At 34.8% G+C, this 24573-nt stretch overlaps 2 protein-coding genes across 2 annotated transcripts; both read left to right on the plus strand.

The window, feature by feature from the left end:
- Positions 1-748: 748 nt before the first annotated feature.
- On the plus strand, positions 749-2548 carry LOC127093609 (uncharacterized). Its single transcript, XM_051032552.1, has 3 exons — positions 749-1206; positions 1561-1788; positions 1909-2548. The coding sequence occupies exons 1-3, from the start codon at positions 749-751 to the stop codon at positions 2546-2548; spliced, it is 1326 nt and encodes a 441-aa protein (XP_050888509.1).
- Positions 2549-16383: 13835 nt separating this feature from the next.
- LOC127092397 (peptide-N4-(N-acetyl-beta-glucosaminyl)asparagine amidase A) lies at positions 16384-18600 on the plus strand. Its single transcript, XM_051031258.1, has one exon. It carries the CDS (start codon positions 16554-16556, stop codon positions 18390-18392), a length of 1839 nt encoding a protein of 612 aa, XP_050887215.1. The 5' UTR covers positions 16384-16553; the 3' UTR covers positions 18393-18600.
- The last annotated feature ends 5973 nt before the right edge of the window (positions 18601-24573 follow it).

Raw genomic sequence — 24573 nt, forward strand, 5'->3', positions numbered from 1 at the left:
CTACTCCTCAAAGTGCCCTTTAGCCAAGGAAGAGCAGGAAGTGAAGCTGTGGCATGGAAGACTTGGACAACTTCATTTAAGAGGAATGAAGAAGATCATATCCAAGGAAGCAGGTAGAGGAATCCCAAATCTGCTTATGGATGAAAGAAAAGGTTGTGGAAAATGTCAGGTGGGCAAGCTAACCAAGATGCCCTATCCCAAGATGGGACATCCAAAATCTTCCAAACTTCTGGAACTGGTACGCGTGCACTTAATGGTACCTATGCAGATTGAAAGACAAGAGTTGGCCTCACCTATTAGTCCTCATCAAAATGGTGGAGTTACAAGGGAGAAACAAAATTATGTATCATTATCCACTGCAGAAGCTAAGTACCTAGCATCTGGTAGCAGGTGTTCCCCACTGGTATGGATGAACCAGATGCAGACTGAGTACAATGTCACTCAGAATGTCATGACATTGGATGTTACTCAGGTTGACAAATTAAGGGGTAAAGTGGGAATGTGTCCTTCTGAGAAATTATAGCAACTAATGATGTTAGTTATTTACTGTTTAATAAGTCAACTTATTAAACATTTGATAGTTCACTCTGATTGGTCAACAAATAATAGATATCGCTCGTGCAACAAGCGTTACCTATTCCATCGTTTCAACTTTCAGTCTTGCAAGCTTTCTCTCAAAGAAACTTTTCATTTCTCCTCTGAGATATTCATCATGTCGCACCAATCCGACTCATCTTCCTACACGACCATGTCTGATTCCTCTAACTCTGAATCATGCAACCCTAACAGGGAAGATCCTGTGTCTGACTCTGCGAATACCTCACATGCAAGAAGACCTAAAGAAATTGTCTCAGGCTTCTCCTCAGCAATCGCGCTTGATGAACAAACCAGAGAAGGCTCCAGGTATGTTCACAATGCCATTGCAACTATGGTGACTGGAATTTTGTCTGGTAATCATAAGGTTCTTGGGGTCTCAGTTCCCTTAAACACGATTGTACCGGAAAATGTTGCTTGTCAAGAAAATACAGTTTCCTTAGGAAAGAATGTGTCTGATGATGCTGAGCAAACTGATGCTCATGAGGGGTCAAATATTGACAAACCCTTAGAGAATGTGGGTAGTGAAGAAGTCTGTGTCACTCATGATGTCAGTGACAATCCTAACTGTGAAGCTGAAACAGTTAACCTGGAGGAATTTTCTGATAATGAGTTGTTGACCTCAGTTGTCCCTAGCATAGCCAAAAGGGTTAGGACTAGGAGAGAAAAGAAAACAGTGGTGCAGAGGTCCTCAAAAAGGAAGATTGATGTGTCAACTTCTCCCAATCCAAAGGTGGCAGAGAGTTCCCTCAAGAGGAAAGGGCATGGTCCAACAAAATCTTGAAGCAAAGGGGTGCCCAAGAAAATGAAGACCAAGTCTATTGTGGTGGAGTCTGACTCAGATGTCCCATGTGATGTCACAACATCTCTGTCAAAGAAGAAGCCAACCACTAGCAAGCTGGCAGCTAGTGTCCCTGAGGTACCAATTGAGAACATATCATTCCATTTTGCTTCTAGTGTGAACAGGTGGAAGTATGTTTATCACAAGAGGCTGACTTTGGAAAGGGAACTGGCTCAGAATGTTCTGGAATGTAAGGAGATTGTAGACCTTATTCAAGAGGCAAGGTTAATGAAAACTGTGACTCAGCTCTCAAAGTGCTATGAGATTTTAGTAAAGGAGTTTATTGTCAATGTGTCTGAGGAATGTGTTGATGGAAAGTCTAGGGAATTCAGAAAAGTATACGTGCGAGGCAAGTGTGTGAACTTTTCTCCCTTAGTAATCAACATGTATTTGGGAAGACCTGATGTAGCTCAACCTGAGCTTGAGGCGACTGACAACAAAATCTGTCAAGTCATCACTGCTAATCAAGTCAGGAAGTGGCCCCTAAAAGGTAAGTTGGTGGCCAGCAAACTCAGTGTCAAGTATGCTATGCTGCACAAAATTGGAGCTGCTAACTGGGTGCCCACCAATCACAAATCTACAGTGGCTGTAATGCTTGGAAAGTTCATATATGTCGTTGGAACCAAAGCCAAGTTTGACTATGGAACCTACATTTTTTATCAAACCATGAAGCATGCAGGAAGCTTCAGTGTGAAGGGGCCTATAGACTTTCCTTCCCTCATATGTGGTATTGTGTTGAATCAATTTCCAAACATATTAACAGAAAATGATTTTGTGAAAAGAAGAGAGATTCCTTTGGCCTTCAATCATAAACTGTTCCTAGGGAAGCATGTTCCTGACATTGCCATGGCAACAGGAGAGACATCAAGTGTTTGCAATCAACCAGGTAAAGTTGTTGTCATTGCAATACTCAAAGAAACATGCAAGGAGTTAGAGGCAAGGAAGCTCACTTTGGAAAATTTGATTATCAAATTGGAGATGACTGAAGATGATGCACTTGGTGAAGCTGCTGATGCTGCAGAAGGAGCTGCAAGACAAAGTACAGAGGGTGAAGAGGATGCCAGTCCTGATGATGGCACTGATGATGATGCTGACTCTGAGTCAGATGAATAAATCATTTCCTGTGTTTCTGAAAAATTCTGTGTAATTTTATTTTGTTTTGTTCTGTAATTTTAAGTGTTGCTTTGGCAACATTTTTGACAAAAAAGGGGAGTAACACCTGTGCCCCAGGACAACAGATTTGCTATGTGCTTGAACAGATATTGAAGATCCTCTAATCCAGAGGTTGTGTTGCAACTTGATGTTCAACTTCTATGTGTGATGAGTGTGAGTGTGTTGCTGTGTGCTGTTGTTTGAAGTTTTTATTTAACTTCCTTGTGTGCTGCTGTTTGAAGTTTTTATTTAACTTCCTTGTGTGTTGCTACTTGTGTGCTGATGTTTGAAGTTTTTATTTAACTTCTATGTGTGCTGAGTGGGCTGCTGTTCTGAGTGTATTATCTATGGTAATTCTCTGCTAGGATGTGTGTTTTCCGCTGCTGTGAACTCTGTTGTGATGCCAAGTTTTTTTAGCCAAAAATTTGCCAAAGGGGGAGTTTGTAGATGTTTGATTGGCTGCATTTTATGTTAAAACACTAACTGTACTTTGATGTCTTGACTGATGTCATGACATGCTTTGTAGATGTTTGATTGGCTGCATTTTATGTTAAAACACTAACTGTACTCTGATGTCTTGACTGATGTCATGACATGCTTGAGTAGCATGCTGCAGGATTAGCTAATACAGGATTTACTGAATGTTAAACTGGATGTTATGACATTCATCCATGACAGCAGATACTGAACTATAGAATAGTTGGTTTTTCTGTTGTAGCTCAGTATTGAGTTCAGTCTGTTTTTCAGGAGAATAACAGACCTGACATATGGCCCATTGTCTTAATGTCAAACTGGATGTTATGACATTTATCTCTGGCAGCTGATACTGAAGTATAGACTGGTTGGTCTTTTATAGTTCAGCATTTAGTACAGTCTGTTTTCAGGAGAATAACAGACCTAGCATATGGTCTATGTTCTGGACGTCAAACTGAATTTTATGACATTCATTCCTGACAGCATATGTTAAATTGTAGGATGGTTAGTTTTTCTGTTTCAGTATTTTTCTCAGGCTATTTTTCAGGAATCTAACAGCTGAGCTAAAATCCAGGAAACTAACAACTAAGCTACAATTAATGGACCTAACAAATAACCTATTTGTTAGAATCCTAATATGTGGAAATTAGGTTAACTTGCTTAACCTTATTTTTAGGAAATACAAGTACAAGGCCCAAGTGCTGCAATATAAAAGGATGGCAATCCTGATTTCATAACTTAGGGGTTTTTAGCGTGAAGCATTCATTGTTCCATTATACTTCACTGATGTAGTTTTATGTGTGTCTTGTATTAGGTGTAACTTGTGAGCCAAGCAATTATCACCTAGATGATTGCATTGGACTAGGGTGTTCATTGAGTTGTAAGTGTTGTGTCACTCTAAGCTTTTAAGCGTGAGTGTTGTGTTTCTTGATTAAAGCTGTTAAGTACAATCAAGAGTTGTTTGAAGTATAACTTCGCCATTTAACTTTAAACTAATTAAAGGTTGTAATCACTGTGGTGATTGAGGGGGAGTGAGTAGGAACTCTTATCTTAGTTTAAGATTGAAATTTCATTGGGTAGGTATTAAGTGATAGGATTAAACAGTTGGTTTAAGGTCTGAATTAATAATACTAATAGTGGATTTCCTCCCTGGCTTGGTAGCCCCCAGACGCAGGTGTGTTTGTCACCGAACTGGGTAAACAATTCCTTGTGTTATTTACTGCACTTACATTTACCTGCTGTAAACATTCTTGTCTGCGCAGAATCGGATGTCATAACATCCTGTGTGACATCGATAGTCTGTTAACTAGAATTTCAACACTTAAGCATAAGATGGTGGTTATGTAGTGTTTGACCTTCAAGGCGTAGGACTAATTTGGTGGGCATGAAAACCCCTCCTAGAATAGATCCTATTGAGAGTATTGTTTAACGAGTAGTCATTATGGAAATGATATTTTTAATTAGGGTTCGTGACTCTAGGGACATTTTTGTATAGAACCCCAAAACTAGTCATTTGAAGTCGATGGTTGCGTAGTATTGACCTATGAGACGTATGACTCGTTGGGTTGGTACGAAGATCTCACCTATAATAGATACTTTTTAGGGTATTGATATCTAAGGAGTAGTTGTTATGGTGATAATATTCTCAAGTAGGATCCGTTACTCTGGGAATCGTATCTAGGACCTTAGAGCCGATGGTTGTGTAGCATTGACCTATGAGACGTAGGACTCGTTGGTTCAACGCGAAGACCTCACCTAGAATAGTTTCTCTTAGGGATATTATTGTCTAACGAGTAGTCGTTGTAGCGATAATATTTCCAAGAAGGATCCATGACTCTGAGAACCAGGAAAATTCTATGAGCCTACCCATGTGGGGATCACTTTTCAAGGATACCTGAAACCTTCCTCTGTGAACAGCTATATATGGATTATTCCAATACCCGTGAAACATATTCCTTTATGCATTGCATTCTTCATCATGAAAATACTTTAGTGTAACGGTGTATTCGTTACCATTGGAGATATTGACTAAATCCAAGGTAAATCATACAAAGTCGAGTCGCCACCGCACTTCTATTTATCCAAAGGAATGGTTAGAAAGCGAACAAAAACCTATAAAGTTTTACAAACAAAACTAGTAAAAGAGGGTCAGAGATCTGGGTAAGGGGGTTGGTTATGTCATGGGAAGGTGTTAGGCACCCACAACATCCTAGGTACTCCTAGGGAGCCCTTTTCACGCTTGTTGCAAAAGGTTATTGTTTATGAAAATATTTTGTGCAAACATGATTGAAGAGATGAGAAAAGAATATATAAGTTTATTTACATTTTGTGTTTGGATGGATGAACCCATTGCCTATGTACCCTCTCATGAAAGATAAGGATCAAAACCCCGTAGTTCGGGTAAAAAATTTCAAAACAGTGAGTGGATTGATTGGTCCAAAAGCCTTAAGGTCTTTTGTTATCAAAGGGAGAAAACTCGACCTGAAAAACCACAAGTCCACCATGTGAGAATAGCTTCGACATGCTAGTGAGGGGTTAACTCTATAATAAGCATGGAAGTCTTACAATTCGATCACTAAGGACAAAGGTGAGTATTATATCTACCAAAAAGATAACTCAAACCTAATAGCTAAAGGTTATGAAAAATTTGATTAAGAAGTGGGCATGGAGCCACAAAGGAGACACATTTGAGTGAGTTGCATTAACCAATTAGAAGTATGTACAAAATGGTCAAAGTTGATTTAAAGATTCAATTCAAAATGAGTATTATGAAAAGAAAGTTTGAAAATCAAAGGCATAAGGCCTAGGTTTCTAATGTTGAAAACAAGTTAAATGTTTGCACAAAAGTTTTTGGTTTTTTGGGTTAAAGATGGAAAAGGATCAAGGTTAAGCATGCAAGAGGTGAGGGTTAAGGAAATAAAACCACAAATAGGAGTTCCTTTCTCGAGATCATAGAGATGATCCAAGTAAGTTCCTTTGGAACAAGCACAAGGCAAAAGCATAAGCAAGTCTCGTAAGAGAACCACAGAAAGAGGAAACAGAATGCCAATCAATGGACTTACATCCAACTCCTAACAACAAAACTGGAAACAGAATGCCAATAGATGGGATTACATCCAACTCCTCAAAACAAACAGGAAATAGAATTCCAATAGATGGACTTATATCTAACTCCTTAAAACAAACAGGAAACAGAATGCCAATAGATGGACTTATATCTAACTCCTCAAAACAAACAAATGAGCAAAAGCAAACACATGCAAAGCAATCAAGCAAACAATGCATCACACTCTATATACAAACAAGAGGCTCAATCAAATAGGTGGGCTTTAGTCAAGAGGGGTCATATCAACCTCGACAAACAAGCCAAACTGTATTCAGGTGATCTGTGAGCTCTTAACCACTAACATTGAGAGTTAGGGTGAAGCTGATGAAATATGGAAATGAGGATGAGACCTCATGCTCTTAACCCTGGCCTGGGTGAGCTCAATGATAATGAAAGCGTGGGGATCCAGAAAGAGGGACCCTATTCCACTTGGCAGACTCTAAACAAGATCTTGGGTACTTGTTCAAGAGCATCAGCACGTAGTGCGAGCATAATGAACGACTCACTGAATAACAGGGGATTGATTGCTAATCCCTTATATCTGTCAATTGCCTCTTCACTTAGGAGGACTTATCAAATAACATGCCTCATTTAGAGGTCTTTGGCACAAATGTAAACAATCACAAACAGAGCCTCTTAAGGAGGACTTCAGCCAAAATGCCTGCCAAAAAGGTGGCAGGACTTCCAGACTACATGGAGTAAGAGGGATAAACTACCTCAGTGGTGTATCAACCACACTCCAAAGCAAAGGCTAAGCAAAAGCTAGCTAGCAACTAATGTACCTGTACAAAAGCTCAACAGTTAGTATTTCAGACAACCAATCAGAAAACAGACAGTGAAACCATCCAATGTTTACAACTTAATGGACAATGCTCAAGCAATCAAGTGAACTCATGAGCATCAATTAGAACCTACAAAACAGCAAGAGTTAGTACTCAAAGGCATTGGTGTCTCACAAAGTGAGATCAAACCAAACATCAAAGCTAAATGTCCAAACCTGAAACACAAAGCACAATTAGTTTATGTACAAAACACTAGTACAAAGACTAGGTTCAAAACCAAATCAAATGATGAAAACAGAACTCAATATTTTGCACAAAGCAAGTTCAAACAATTAAGAAAATGTCCTCAAAAGGACCAAGATCAATTCATAAGGTAGATGCATCAAATGATTCATGTCATGCAAAGGAAAACAATGTGCACAAAGTTGGACATCCAAATTAGAAAATCCAAATCAAAACAGAAAAGCATCCAATGATCATGAATTTTTTTATGTGAACTCAACATGTTATGAATAGACATCATGCAAAAAATTAAATCCAGAAGAGTTCAAATGGTAGGTAAACAAAAATGCACAAGTTGAATACCACAAATGTGACACAAATTGTCACAACATATCTTCATGTGTCCAAAACAGTGATAGCGTATGATAAAAATTCCAAACAAAAGCTCAAAAATCATATCACATGTTAGGATCAAGCATGCAAAATTTCAAAGCAGTTGGATTAAGGATGAGCATTTCACCAGGCAATGAATGTAACATGTCAAATTTGGCATAATGTTCAATCACAAAATTACAATTAAAAATCCAGAAACACACAATTCATGAAATAAATCCTATAAAAAAGTAGAGATCAAAACAAGAATGTGAAAAAAATTGGGATCAATTTGGATTATCCTACTATTTTTAGTGATTTTTGAAATTTGAATGAAATAAAAAAGAAATAATATGAAATAATATGGAAAATGGAATTGAAATGAAATTAGCAACATGCATCCACCAGATTCGAACCCACGCATGGCAAGGCAAATGATAATACAAAAATTAAATCAGAAACAAGCAATGCGCCAGGATCGAACTGATGCGCCTAAGGTCAAGAAATGATAAAACAAGCAAAATAAAAAATGCATAAGCAGAGACTCGAACTCGCGCGCGCTAGGGAAAACAAAATTCAAGTAAAATTCCAAAACGCAATGGCCAGGAATCGAACAGATGCGCGCAAGGTTCAAAGCGTTTGAATGAAACGATGCGTTTGGTACGTAAACCCTAGGTAATTTGCAGACGGCGGCGCACGGTGGTTTCAACCATCTTCTTCGACCGTGTACACGGCGGAGCTCAATTTTTTTTTTCCAGAATCGCACGAAATGCATATGGTTGGAAAGGTCTTTCAATGTAGATCATGAATATCACATCCATTAGTCCTAATTCATCATGAATCGAACGGATCGAAGGGAAACATATTTGACATCAAAACTTTCAGTTCATATATCACGCTCAATACTCATCCATTTTCAAAACAAATTATATCAGTGTTCTCAATGTAATAAGCTCTACATGATCATGGCAATGAATTGGCAAAAAGAGAGAGTCGAATTTCACCTTGTTTGAGATGGCAGTGACTTTACACGCGTGATCAAGTGTCCACAAGCTCCAGATCTTCTTCCTCAACCTGGATTAGAAGCTTTGTACAAGAAAGGATGGTTGAAAGCACTCAAATCCAGCTCAATTTTCAAGTTCCATCTTCATGTTCATGCTTATGAATCTGCTCAAATCTTGCTCAATTCCAACAAATAATGGTTGATCCTTGCTCAGAATTCCATGAGGATGAAGAATCTACAAAAAATCTTGAAGAGTTGTGTGAAGAAAAATGAAATTTGAAAGGAGAGAAAAATTGGAGGGAAATGAAAATTTGAGATCTGAAATTTGTTGTTATATGGCAAATGCAGTTATGATTTCGCTTATATATGATCCCTTAATCACACTCAAATCACAATTAAGCCTTGGTTAATCTTGATTAAGGAAATATGAGGTGTAATGCAAATTTGGCAAGTGTGCTTAGCATGTGGTCATGTGTACGTGAACAGTGCCATGCAAGGTGCAAATCCACTTAAAATCATCCAAGGATCAATATGGCATTGGTATTTTGCTTGTGTGATCCACCAAATTTGAATTACCAATTTTCCCTCCAAAATGTACATGTGTGAACAAATGGTCATGTGATCTTCTTTCATGCAAGGCAATGGTTGATTTGGAATCTCTTGGTCATGACAAGCATTTTGCAAAAAGAGTGGACCAATTTGGAGTTTTGAATCTAAAGTTATGGCATTTTGAACTTCCATGCATACTTTGTAATCATTTGGCCATAACTTCTCAACCAATTATCAGATGATCATGATATAGGATTTTTTGAAAATAGGAGAGAAATATATTCAACTTTCATGTTCACCAAAAATTCATTTGAAGCTTCTTTGATGTTGGAAAGGCAAGTTGAATGTGGACCAAAAACTTGCCATTTTTGGAAACTTGAAATTACAGGTCACTTTCCATTTTTGGAAACTTTTGCAATGACTTCAAAATCTTCAAGGTAGATGTTTGACATGATGATTAGGCCTTGTTTGAACATGAATGGGATGTCTCAAATCATTTCTCACACCTCAAAGCCCTCAGTTGACTGCACAATTAATTATATGGTCCTTAGATGACCTTGACATGCTTTGATGAATTTGGGCTTGTACCACTTGGGGAATTTGCTTCAAAATGAAACCTAGCTCATATAAGCTCAATATGATAATCATGTGGTCCTCACACCAAGAAAATACCATCAGCTCTTGTACAATGGGTGCTCTTAAATTGCTTGACCTGTGCTTGCTTCAGCTACAAAACAAATGTTAGATGACATATTTTTGTGCTTTTGGTTAGTGATTAAAACAAGAAAAGCAATGATATATAGTGCAAGCATGCCTGGTGATCTCAAACCACTCACAGGAGATCCCAACCAAAGGGCAAGGAAGCCAAGATGCTCAAATGATCCTTGAGACTATGCAATGCTATGCTATGATGCCATGAGGGATCTTAGGGACAAAATTGGGGTCTTACATTTAGCATGTGAATTTTTATTTCAGGGGATCTAAGAGATTGTCACTACAAGTATTTAGAAAAATGAGTTCAGACAGAAAAAATACATACTCATTCAAATACAAGTCTCCTAAATTTGAAGGTTTGAAAGAACTCAGCTCTCGGTTAACTCCTATCAACAGGGACGATTTTAGGAAAGATTGTGGGAATCTCCTTGCCCTGTTAAATGAAGAATTTAATCCATGGGCTTTGCTAACTCTTTCTCAATTTTATTACCTAATTCATGTCTTCATATTTTAACATTGACTTCATTTAGGGTTTTAGTTTGGAATTATGAGTTTAGATTTTAAAAAGTAAAGTTCATCACCTGATTTCATTCATCACTTCATAATTCATGTTTTCATTCCCTTTTTCAATTACAAATTCAAATGGTATAGGTTTAAAATTTTCAAATTATATACAACAAGTTCATGAACAATACAACCAAAATTTTCTACAAGCCTAATGCTACAAGTTCTAGACTTGGTGTTCAAATGATTCAAACCCCAAGATCAAAGCCTTGTTCCCTTTGACTTGTTGCATAAGTTTCCAAGCCATATCCATTTTGAGACCTAAGCCGAAATTCGAAAAAGAGAGATCAGTTAAGAGCCAATCCAACATAGTCCCATTCAAGTTCAAACAACACAACAAAATACAACCAAAAAAAGGGACACTATACCATTTCATTTTGCAACATTGAAATATGGATGCATTTAGAATATTTTTGTTGGGTCATAAACAATTATCAGTTGAAGATGAAATAAACAAAGCCAATGAGTGCAAAAGAATTAACAACAGTAAAAAAGTAAAACAAAAGGTTCATGAGTAAACATTACCAAGTCACCACAATTAAATAAATAAGATAAGAAAAATTCATTCACAATTCAAAAATTCTACACACATGTCACTCACGAGTCCTTCCACTCCAATCCCATAAAAGTAGGGCCAATTCCACTACATTTTCTTCACATACCTAACTCAACTTCACATGAATCCACCCAACATAATTCCAGCTCGCTCTCACACAATTCACACTAAAAATTCACCAAGATATTTTTATTTCACACACTTGAAAATCTTCACATGCTCACACTCTCAAAATGTAATTCATTCCCCATTTAAGCTAACTCTAACAATATTGAGAAGTAATCACAAATTTGCAAAGAAAAAGCTACCTCTGAGATTGAAAACCGCTACACTCAAATCCCCTAAACCTTCACCTAAATCTCCCTTTATAAGCCATTAGAGCTTCATACTGAACCTCTACTTAGGATTGAGCTCAGGCCCCTCTCATCACAACACCACACGCAAAAGCAATGGAGTAGAAGAAGAGAAGCAAAAGATCAAAATTAAAAGCACAAAGAGAAGAAAAAAAAGTTACCTTTTCATCGCTAAATGGAGTTTTGGATTTTGAGAAAGGATAAGGAGATTTGGGTAAGCTACGAAAAACGTTCAACATTATTCTTCATCGTCGTCGTGAGCACCACCGTGATTAATCCAATTGGGTGGTGCTTTGGTGTATGGTTGGTGTTTAGGACGAAGGTTTTTTGAGAGAGGGGGAGAGGTTTTTGAGATGAAGAAAGATAAACTGAAAGAGGAAATAAAGGGATCAAGTTGGTTTTCAAACTGGTGGACATGTAACACCCGAGGCCGAAGAGGGCGAAAAATGGTTACATGTAACACCCGAGTGCGGGGGAGTGGTTGTCGGTGCATGAGGTATGACAATAATACACTCCTAGCAGAGTCTAGGGAAAACCGAATTCACATCGAAATGAGAGGGATCTTGAGGTTGTGCAGGTATGAGACTACATGGTTGAAGGAAGACTTATAAGGATTAATTGGTACTACCTATACCAACAAGGTGCATCTTCTTTTCGGTAGCCTAACATATAAGAACTCCATAGTTAAGCGTGCTTGATTTGGAGTAGTGTTTGGATGGGTGACCTTCTGGGAAGTTTTCCAGAAAGTGTGTGAGTGAGGACAAAGCATGCTGAGAAGACTCGTGTTGGTTTATGGGGTCAGTCGGTAATCCTGAAAGCGGTATGGGGCGTTACAAATGGTATCAGAGTCAGACCTCTCCTAGTACGATGTGGTTCGAGGACAAACCAAGCAGAAGCTGGTAGGCATGTAACATCCGAGACTAAAGAGGGCAGATAATGGTTACATGTTACACCCAAGGGCGAGGGAGTGGTTGTCAGTGAATAAGGCATGACAATGAGACACTTCTAACAGCTTCTAAGGAAAAATCTAATTCACATCAGAATGAGAGAGATCCTAAGGCTATACAGGTAAGGGACTGCATGGTTGAAGGTAGGCTTATAAGGATTATTTGGTACTACCTATGCCAATAAGATGCATCTTCTTTTCGGTAGCCTAATAGATAAGAACTTCATAGTTAAATGTGATTGACTTAGAGTAGTATTTAGATGGGTGACCTTCTGGGAAGTTTTCTAGAAAGCGTGTGAGTGAGTACAAAGCATGCTGAAAAGACCCGTGTTGGTTTGTGGGGGTCAATCGGTAATCCTGAAAGTTGTCCGGGGTGTTACAATACGTATGAGCAATATTCAACGTCTCGTCAGACACCCTAATAAAAAACCCTATTTTATTCCTCTTTCTCTTTTCAAACTTTAATAAATAGAAGAAACAAATGAAAGCTAGCATTCGCATCGCAGAGCTAACTAAACGGTTCCCGTTGAGTACAACAAATGTGAGAGGTGATAATACTTTCCCCTTGCATAATCGACTCCCGTACCTGAATTTGGTTGGGATAACCATTTTCTTTTCTCTTTAAGGGTTTTATCGATATTTTCCCTTTCCTTTGGGAATAAATAAAATTTGATGGAGACTCTGTTATTATCTCGAGTGTACGAGCGCCCGTGGTATTTTTTTGCGCCACGACAGGTGGTGCCAGCTTTCTTGAGGACGAAGGGCATTGCATTATAATAATAGTTGTCATGATTTAAAATTAAGGTCATCTTATGAGCGTCCAAGAGATCCTCTCAAATCTAGTTGTACCCAGAGTAGGCATCCATGAAGCTTAACATGCGGTATCCTGAGGACCCGTCAATCAGATGGTCAATATTCATCAAGGAATATGAGTCCTTAAGACATGCAACATTAAGGTCGGCGAGGTCCACACATGTCCCACTTGTTTTTTTCTTTTCTCGCTATAACTACATTAACCAGCATGTTGGATACATTGGTTATGTGATGAACCTGAGGTTAGATAACTTGTCGACTTTTTCGTCAATGGTAGCTCTCTTCTCCTTGCCAAATTTTTGCTTCCTCTGTGCCACTCGCTTGGCCAATGGGTTAATGGTGAGGTTATGACACATCACTCAGGTGTCTATTGTTGGCATGTTAGATGAAGTCCAGGTGAACAAATCAATGTTTCTAATGAGTTGGTCGACTAGTTTGCGCTCTTATTCTTTGGTTAGCGAGGTGCTTAAGTTTGTCACATGATGGGATGATGAGCCAATCTTCACTTCATTCAAGTCCTCTGTGGGTGTGATTATCTCTTTGACCACACCCATCCTGGGATCCCAACAATCTATCTTTGTATATGGCTCCCCTAGTGCATTGATGATGGGTCAACCCAATATGATATTAATGGGCGACATGGCGTCTACTATGAGATAGCTAACTTCAACTGCCTTGGCATCTTCTCCTTCGCTAAAGGTGACATTCCTATTAACTAACCTTGGGAGGGAGGATATATTTATAGAGGCCTTTAGGCCTATGGTTTTCTCGGGATTGATAATTGCCCATTAAGTCAATGGGGGACCGTTGAATCCGTATTTTCTAAGGAGATGCGGATTAGTCATTTGACTCTGACTTCCCTCTAATTAAAGAACGTGTTTTACCACATTTTCCATGACTGGGCGAGTAGGTGGCGCTTAGGGAAAGATGGTTCCTAATTGAGGGCGACATATGTTGGACTTGAGACTTCACACATAAGAGGGGGGGGGGGGGATTTGGCATTGGAAAAACTTGGTTTTAAAAAACTTTAGAAAATGAAATCAGAGTTTAAAACCATTTTAACAAAACCTAAGCAGTGGAAAATAAAATGCGAAAAATAAGTTGCGGAAATAAAAAGGAGTTAAGGGAAAAGAGGAACACCAAGAATCATAGAGGTTTGGTCAAAAATAAAAGGACTTACTCATCTCCCTAAGAATTGATCTTGAGATTTTCAATAATACTTTGAGAGCTTTTACCAGGAAAGACTCATGAACCCCTTTATACAAGGAAATTATGATTCATCTTCAATCATAACATACAAGACGATGGATGTGTGTGTTTGCATATTTTCTTCACAATGAGCTTGAGAGTAAAATGGCAAATCTTCCTTCCTAAATTATGGTTTGAAGCAATTAGTCTTCTTTCCACAAACACGGATCCTTGAAGCGGTTAGTCTTCAAGTTTCATAACCTTTAAGCTTAATACCTTAGTTTAAACCGGGCTAACAAAAACCTGTGAGATTTTAACATCAGACTGATCTCGAACCTATGAAGCTTTTAAGTACTAGCATGAGCTTTAACCTATCTTGGTTTTAACATCGGGATGACCAAAAACCTAAGAGATTTTATAAGGGTTCATCTATAACCTAAACTAGGATTGAAATACTAAATCCTAAACATAAGCTTTTTACAGGTTTAACTTTAACTCAACAAAATCCCTAATTGGACAGTATTCAACGAAGGTATACACAAAAGGTTCCCTTGGTGAATTTTACAATTATATCCATTCTAGAATTACAAAAAAGACATCACTCACAAAATGACGTTTCTCACAAAAGCACTTTGTCAAAAAACCTAGTGACAAAAAGTTAAAGAAATGTTTAGAGATAGAGAGTGTGTGTGAGAGATGAAAGTGTCAAAACACGATTCTGGATGATTTGAAACAAAAAATGGAACATCTATTTATAGGTCTGAGGTTGGCTAAAAAAGGAATTTTCGTTAAACGCATTTTGTAACAATATAATCGATTAACACATATACCTAATCGATTAGAAGATGTAACAAATCGTTTGTAAGTTTTAAAAAATGAAGTTTAAGATTTCTATTCGTTGCACATAATCAAGGCACCTTCAAAATAACTTGGGCCTTAATTTTGCACATTTCTAATCGATTGGACAAATGTTCTAATTGATTAGAAAATTCAAAAATTCTCCTATAGCTATTTTGACTGCTACTAGTTCACCCAACACAACTTCCAGATATTTTTCATAATATTTTTTTTAGTAAAGTATTTTGAAAATAGTTTAGTGTGTGTGTGTGCGCGCGCTCTTTAGCCCTATGCTTTTACGATAAAATTATTTTGCCTTACATCGTTCACTCATTACTAAAATAAGAGATCACCATTACTAAGTTAGGAGATCGCCATAATGTTTCAAGACTTTGTCAGATATTACTCTTTATGTTAACACATTCTCGAGTGGATTAAGATGAGATTTTAGTTGCATTCTTTGTTTGCCATCATTGGATTACTCAAGTTTATCAAACCCTAAAGATAGGTTTGCATCTTTATCTGTTTAATCATTCACGCTTTACTTATCATAATACGTTAGTTGTCATCATCAAAAGTTAATGTCCTTGTTTAAAAGTCTATCACTTGCAAAATAAGGTTCCACAACATATAGGCGTCCCTCCTGAGGGTCACCACTCTCTAATCCTTAATAGACCCTTCACAAATATATCACTACAACATGAAAATGTTGTTAAGACAAAAACAAATTTGATGACGACGTCAGTTAGGGTTTATAAGGAAGCAGTCTCAAAAATTGGGAGCTCTGTGATACCATATTGACAATACCATATTAACAAATAAGTGTTTCGTGTTTCATATATTAAAAAATATAATTAGAATGCTAAAATAATAGAAAAATTAAATTTAATAGGTTTTTCTCAATTAACCTTAGATTGATATTACAATTTACTATTCATGTTTAATATTGAGAAAATAGAATATGCACTAACGATCTAAAATAATTTTATAGTGTCAATCAATCATCATCATGTATTCCACCACATCAAGTTGTAAATTTTAAATTAATGATATGACATGATTGAATAATAAATTTTTCTTGGACGATAGTGTAAGTATGCATACCAATTAATCTCATTAATATTTACAACTTAGAACATCTAGGAAGTAAGCTTCAAAAGAATCAAGTATTTTTTTAACTCTATGTATCTCATGTATCTCATTGTGTTAATGGCCTAAAAAATATAATTATTGTGTTGATTTCTTTGCTTAGGCGCTAATCACATAATCTCTTGTAATGATATAAAAGCAAATAAAAACATTACATAAACAATTTGGTAGAAGATCCGAATCTAATACAACACCTAACTAAGTGGTGCACCATAAACATCTCCTCCTTCCTTTAGATTCCTCGATAAACATAGTTTTTACCATACATTAGTTGTCTTGTTCACTAGACTCTGTTTTTTCTATCTTCACTTGTTACAATTTCACAACTTTCTTCTCTAATGGACCCCAATTTCTTCACCTTTCTCTTCTTCTTTTTCTTCCTTTTCTTTCTTCTTCACCGCCCAATTTCTGCATCAAATCTACATAAATTCAAACAACTAAACTCAGATTTTCTTTCTCAATCTAAATCCTCATATGATTCTCTTACCCCACAATCACCAACCAAATACTTTGAGGTAACAAAACCCATTGAACTCCCAAAAACAAAACCTTGTTCATACCATGTTCTTCATCATGATTTTGGTTACACATATGGACAGCCCCCAGTTTTTGCTAATTACACCTCTCCCCCTCATTGTTCATCCACAAAGTTTTCCAAAATTGTTCTTGAATGGAAAGCAACATGTGAAGGAAGACAATTTGATCGCATTTTTGGTGTTTGGCTGGGTGGTGTTGAGTTGCTCAGAAGCTGTACAGCAGAACCAAGAGCCACTGGAATTGTTTGGAGTGTTGAAAAAGACATCACAAGGTATCATTCTTTGTTATTCAATCATCAACAACAAAATCAAACCCTAGCTGTTTTTTTAGGAAATATTGTCGACAAAACTTATACTGGTGTTTATCATGTTGATATCACTATTAACTTTTACCCTTTTCATGTCAACACTCCTAAGACAAAAAAGTTTAATCCTTTAGCATTTACAAGTGATTCTCATGCTGATTTGATCTTGCCCATTTCAAGAAATCTCCCACTCAATGATGGGTTGTGGTTCAATATTCAAAATTCAACTGATGTTGGTTTGAAGGAATTCAGTGTTCCACAAAATGCTTATAGGGCTGTGTTAGAGGTTTATGTTTCATTTCATGAGAATGATGAGTTTTGGTATAGTAATCCTCCAAATGAATATCTTTCTGCAAATAACATAACTAATTCACCTGGTAATGGACCCTTTAGAGAGGTTTTAGTTACTCTTGATGATAAAGTTGTTGGTTCTGTTTGGCCTTTTACTGTTATCTACACTGGAGGGGTTAATCCTCTCTTGTGGAGACCAATTACCGGCATTGGTTCGTTTGACCTTCCATCCTATGATATCGAAATTACACCTTTTTTGGGGGAAATATTGGATGGAAAGAATCATTTGTTTGGGTTCAAGGTAACAAATGCATTGAATGTTTGGTATATAGATGCAAATTTACATCTTTGGTTGGACTCAAATAGCGTTAGAACGGAAGGAGTACTAGTGAATCACATTGACAAACCTTTGGTTGAATCTATAGTATCCAATTTTAGCGGTTTAAACGGAACGTTCTTGACTAGTGCAAAGAAATCCATTTTGTCTAGTGGATGGGTTAGATCCTCCTTTGGTAATATCACCACTAGTTTTGTTCAAGATTTTAGTTACTGCAGTTCAATGGTAATGAGGAAGAATGGAGAGAAACAAACTGTGAATCAAATTATATCGTTCAACGATAGTATTCGTGTTAAACTTCCATCATCGCATCTAGATTTGGTTGATGACACAAACAGAAATTTTTCTCTTTACTTGGACTCAGATGAACTAGACCAAGATAATGACACTTATTTAGCTGTTTCGAATGTTACATTAGGATTTGATGTGAGTAAGTCTAAGAGCGAGGATTCTGAATTTTCGAAGAGCTTTCTAAGTAATGTGCAAGATAGCCAAGGTAAAATGGTGGTTAAGAAGAATTTGGTTATTAGTGGAGTGGGAGAAACACAGCAAGATTATAGATATGAAAGCAATGAAGGTTGCTACTTCAGAAAAATTGGAAGCTCAAATTACACAATTCTATATGATAAAGTAAAAAATTCATGCAACAAAAGAAGTCACTATCCTTTTGGCCTTAAAATTTTCAATAAGTTTCCAATTATTCTATAGTGAGTCCCTTTATAGATCTAGTCATGGATGTTATTTCTGTAGCGGCTGTGTCAAAACACGCAACTCTTTCGAATTTCGTTCTCACTATTGTTGTCTTGTGTGGTTTCTCTGAATGTATGTTATGGTTTGAAGTTTGTTGGGTGTTAATTTGTTTGAGTTTGAACTTAATGAACATTGTGGAATATGAAATTCTGTTTTTAGGTGTTCATGTATGGTGGTCATAGTAATAGTATAGTTCTCTGTCTGCATAATTATGCAGGTGTATGGTGGATACTACTGATAGTGAAAGTGTGTGAGAATGTTTTGAAACTTAACACCTACGTGAGACAAAATAAAAAGTATTATTTTAATTAATAAAAATTGATTTTTTTTTGTGATTGTTTGCCAAAATGAAAAGTCACTTTTAAAAATATACAGTTATGCAAAGTTGATTTTAAGAGACACTATTTAAAATATTTTCTTATTTGAAACATTTTTTAGATTGTATTTAGATTTTTATTTTTTAAAGAATATGTAACAATCAAATGGAAACTACCAACAGTATTTTTATTATTATTAAATACTAGCAAGATACCCGTGCGTTTTTTTTTTAATACCGTATAAAATATATTTAGATACACGTGTAAATTTAAAATGAAAAAAAGAATTTAAAGAGAAAAAGAAAATTTTCACATTTGAAAATAAATGATTCATAAGAAAATTTTCACATTTGAAATAAAATAGTTAGTGACGTGCACCTTTATCGAATGATATTCAATTTGAGATGGAGAAAAAAAATTCATATTTGAAAATAAAAAATTCGCTCTAAAATAAAGTTAGATATTGTTCTAATAGGGATTCATAAAATGAAAAGTTTGTTGTGTGCATTGTTATTGAATTCTATCCAATTTGATATAGTATTAAATGTATTTAGATAAATATGTCAAATGAGTTACATAATTATAAAATGAATAATAATCATATAAATTAAATAATAATTATAAAATAATTATGTTTTTATTTTAGATAAATTTTGTGTTTCAATATTTTTCTGTATTCTTCTTCATTAAATTAAAAAGAAGTTTAAATTATGTTATTTATTATACTTAAAAAAAGAAAATGGAGAGAGAGAAAATTAAAATGAAAGTGAGAAAGTGTGAGAAAAAAAATGTAGAAGAAATCTGAAATTTGAATTAAGAGAAGAAAAAGAAAAGTGAGAAAGTTAAAAATTAAAAGTGGGAAATGAATGAGGTAGCAAAAGGAAGTTAGTTTCAATTTTTTAAACATTTGTTACTTACAAATATGTCCTTTTACTAGTACAATTTTTGAAAAAGAAAATGATACATTAGGGAGTTTGATGGTAATTTATTTTAATGAATAGATAGTTGAAATTATAACAAATGAGTTTGTTATATGTCTTCGTGACTTTTGGTTCTCTAAGTTAAAATGTCAAGAATACACACAGCTCTGACATGGATTTCCTATCTTCTACATGTATGCCCAATCTACATCTAAAAACCCTGTTATCTGTAGATCAATAGAATGTTTGATGTGTAGGGAAAATTTTGATTCTACCTCAAAGATATGTTAATATTTTCTTTATAGCTTGCTACTGATTAGTTGTAAGGGAAATCATACATTGACTGAATTTGTTTGAATTAGAATATCCTTGTGATGCATACAAACAAAGTTTTCTTGAGGTAACCATTAAGAAATCAATTATTTATATCCAATTGTCTTACCTCCTAACTGAAATGTACAATGCAAAACAATGTATAAAATGATCCTGATTGTGCTAGATTTGATAACATGGCTAAATGTTTCCTTATAATCTGGACCGACTATATGTTGAAAACCTCTAGCAACTAATCTTGTTTTCCTCCTCTCTATCATGTGCCATGTGTTTTGAAGAAGGGTGACATCATAGTAGTCACCAATGAGAAAAATGAGCTTATCCCCACTAGAATTGTTATAGGGAGGAGGAGATGTATGAATTATAGAAAATTGAATAAGGTCATAAGGAAAGATAATTTTCCGTTGTTCTTCATTAACCAAATTTTGGATGAGTTGGTTGGAAAAAGGTATTATTGTTTCATCAGCGATTTTTCTAATATACTCAAATTGCTATTTCACATGATGATCAAAATAAGACAACATTCACTTTCCTTTATGACACATTTTCTTTCATAAGGATGCCATTTGGGCTATACAATTCACCTGCAACTTTTTAAAGGTGCATAATGGTCTTATTTTTTAGATTTTATTGAAACATCAATGGAAATCTTCATGGATGGATTCTCTATTTTTGGATAATATGAAATTAGTGCTAATAAGGTGAAAGAAAAGAAATTTGATTTTTAATTGGGAAAAATGTCACTTCATGTTAAATGAATGGATTGTGTTAGGGTAACGTGTTTCCAAGAAGACGGTTGGAAGTAGATCAAACCAATGTGTAATTAGATGAGAAACTACTATCCTCAACAAATGTCAAGGATGTCATGAATTTTCTTGGTCATGTTGGATTTATAGGAGGTTCATTAAAGATTTTCAAAACTCACATAACTTATATGCCAACTGTTGTAGCATGACGTGATATATCACTTTAGGGAAGCATGTCTAAAAGTGTTTGAAACTCTCAAGAGGCCTTAATTTCTACTTCTATTATTATTGCACATAATTGGTCAAAATTATTTGAGTTGATGTGTGATACAAGTGATTTTGTAATAAGGGTTGCATTGGGTCAATGACATAACAATGTATTACACTATATTTACAATGCAAGCGAGACTTTCATTGAAGTTCAAGTAAACTATACCACTACTAAAAAGGAATCGTTAGTCTTCGTTTTCGCATTTGATAAATTCATATCCTATTTGATTGGAATCAAAGTGATCTTATATACGCATCACTCTCCAATCAAGTACATAATAGATAAGAAGGATGTCAAGCCTAGATTGATAAGGTGGATGTTGTTGTTGCAAGAGTTTGATTTAGAAATTAGAGACAAGAAGAGTTTTTAAAATTAGGTGGCATATCATCTGCCACATCTCCCAAATTGTACAATATCATGATAGGTTGGACATCAAAAATGAATTTCCTGATGAACAATTGCTAGTGATATCATGTGTCATGATACCTTAGTATCCTAATATTTTCAATCATTTGATCAATTGGTCAAATGATATTGTCAAAACAGAGGAAAATATTTTTTCCATTATTCTAAGAGGTATTTCTGAAAAACAGGGGTAGCACTGAGCACGGACTCGCAGGGCGGGAGTCTAAAACACCATAATTTTAGGGGCACACATTATATATATATATATATATATATATATATATATATATATATATATATATATATATATATATATATATATATATATATATATATATATATATATATATATATATATATATATATATATATATATATATATTAAAAAAGAATTTTCTATTATGAAAATACTTGTTAGAATTGTTTTTTTTTAAAATTGGCTAACAAAATTATAGGGGCACTACATAGTCAAAATTAATAAATGAATGTAATTTCCCTGAAATAAAATATAGAGTATAATAAAATAAATTAATTCCCCTAAAATAAAATCAATTAATATATTCATAATTTTAGCAACTAAAAAGCCTAATTGGTGCACTACAATTAAAATAATGAATAGGGAATACAAATCATTGAAAAATCAGATTTCTAACTCTTTATTAAGACTCAAAAGTCACATAACTTTAACCTAGTTTATGAATATGTGTTCTTTCTAATTCTCAAATCTCAATCTAATCATAATCTCTCCATCTCTCTGGAAAAGCATAAGTGCCGACAGTCAATTCAACAAGAAAATTGAAAAAACATAAGTGCCTACTGTAAGTGTCAAACAATCAATGAATCAAAAAGTTTATATATATATATATATATATATATATATATATATATATATATATATATATATATATATATATATATATATATATATATATATATATATATATATTATTAGTCAAAAATCAACCAAATTCTTTTCAAAAATGCTAATTTTCATGTTGATTTTTACTTTTCAGGATCAAGTTTGATTTGGTGTTCAAAGGCTTTTGGAACAAATTGATCAAAATTTAAGTTGAAGGTTAAATATCAACATCATGTATTATTGTTTCATCTCTTTAATTGCTTGAAATGTTGTCTAAAAAAAATTATTAGGTCATCTAAAACGAAAAAGAAAGAAACTAATTGAAATTGATGATAAATTTCAAAAAGGTGCTATTCATATTTTTTTTTAAAAACACCTTACAATTTCTATTTCAAATGATGCAAATCTAGGTCATTTGAACCGTGAAACTGAGAGTTTAGAGAATGAACAACTAAATAAGATTTTTGAAGAGCAAAATATTTTGGTTGAAAACAATGAAAATGAAGATGATGATGAAGCTGAATTTTTTTGATGATGAAGGTTATAATAATGAAAATGAACATATCTCTGTTTTTGTTGATGAACAACTTAACGAGTCTATTCTATTGGACATTTATGATCCAAGAACATGGAATAACTTTAGCAATGACTTAAGAGATGAATTACTAAGAAATGATCATAAAAGAGATGTGTCAATTATGAATGGTCCTGAAGATACTTTTGATAAACATTTTTCATCATCATATTATATTTGTTATTGTTCTAATGGAGAAGAGCAAGATAGAAATTTGCTTGTTTATTCAAAAGAATTGGATATAGTTTTTTGTTTTTGCTGTAAGTTATTTGGTACAAGTTGTAGAATGAATCACTTGGCCAATGGAGGTTTTAATGATTAGAAACATATTTATGAAAGGCTTAAAGAACATGAATCAAGCGGTGCACACATGTCTTTCATGAGTAATGGATTGACTTACAAATTAGATTTTAGAAAAATATAACAATTGATAAACATCTTCAAGAGCTTATAAGAAATGAAAAAAGAAATTGGAAAAATGTCTTACTTAGGATGGTTTTTGTTACTAAATATCTAGCTGAGCAAAATTTAGCATTTCGTGGAAAAAATGAGAGGATTAATGTGGAAAACAATGAAAACTTTCTTTCTTTTGTTGAGATGATTGCTGAATGGGATCTTGTCATGCAAAAAACATTTTGGACGTATTAAGAATAATGAAATTCATTATCATTATCTTAGTCATAAGATTCAAAATGAATTGATTAACATGTTAAGTAATGATGTCAAAAATGCAATAGTCAAAAAAATCAAAGAAGCAAAATATTTTTCTGTGATTCTTGATTGTACTCCTGATGTAAGTCATTAAGAACAAATGACTCTCATTATACGTTGTGTGGATGTTTCTACAAGTCCAATAAAAATTGAATAGTTTTTGTAGAATTTTTTAAAGTCAATGATACAACAGGTCAATGATTGTTTGAGGAATTACAAAATGTATTGGAAACTCTTGGTCTAGATATTAATAATGTGAGAGGACAAAGATATGATAATGAATCAAACATGAAAGGCAAACATCAAGGTGTACAAAGAAAATTATTAGATGTTGACCCTAGAGCATTATACAAAATGTTTTCAAACTCCTTAGTAAGTTGGCATAACAAGAAATAGGTTTTTGTTGCTTTGTCAACTGTCAAGGCGAAATACATAGCAGCCGGTAGTTGTTGTGCTCAAATTTAGTGACTCCAACAACTACTTGATTTTTATATTAAACTACAACATAGTCCTACTATATGCGACAACACTAGTGTTATTAATCTAACAAAAAAATTGGTGTTACATTCTTGCACTAAACATATTGAGATACGTCACCAGTTCCCACGTGACCATGTTGAAAAAGGAGACGTCGTATTTGAGCATGTTGATAGTAAAAATAAAATTGCGAATATCTCTACAAAACCTCTTACGATTGAACCATTTTTTAACATTCGAAGGGAATTGAGGATACTTGATATCTCAAATCTTGCCTAAATATGATTTGTTGCATGCACTTTATATAGTTTTGCTCTAAATTTTCTTGGAAGTTCAATCACATATGAGTGCATCCTTCATCAATTCATAAGCAAGGTAATATTGTTCCATTTCCCCCCTTTGAAAGCACGCTTTTACTTTTGCATGTTATCTATGTACCAAATGTTTAATATGTTTGATGTATGAACTAATTAATGAACGTCCACTTCCTAATTTTCAATTGATGTATTTCAATTCATATGCTTAT

This window comes from Lathyrus oleraceus, chromosome 6 (genome assembly GCF_024323335.1).
Source record: "Lathyrus oleraceus cultivar Zhongwan6 chromosome 6, CAAS_Psat_ZW6_1.0, whole genome shotgun sequence".
NCBI lineage: Eukaryota > Viridiplantae > Streptophyta > Magnoliopsida > Fabales > Fabaceae > Lathyrus > Lathyrus oleraceus.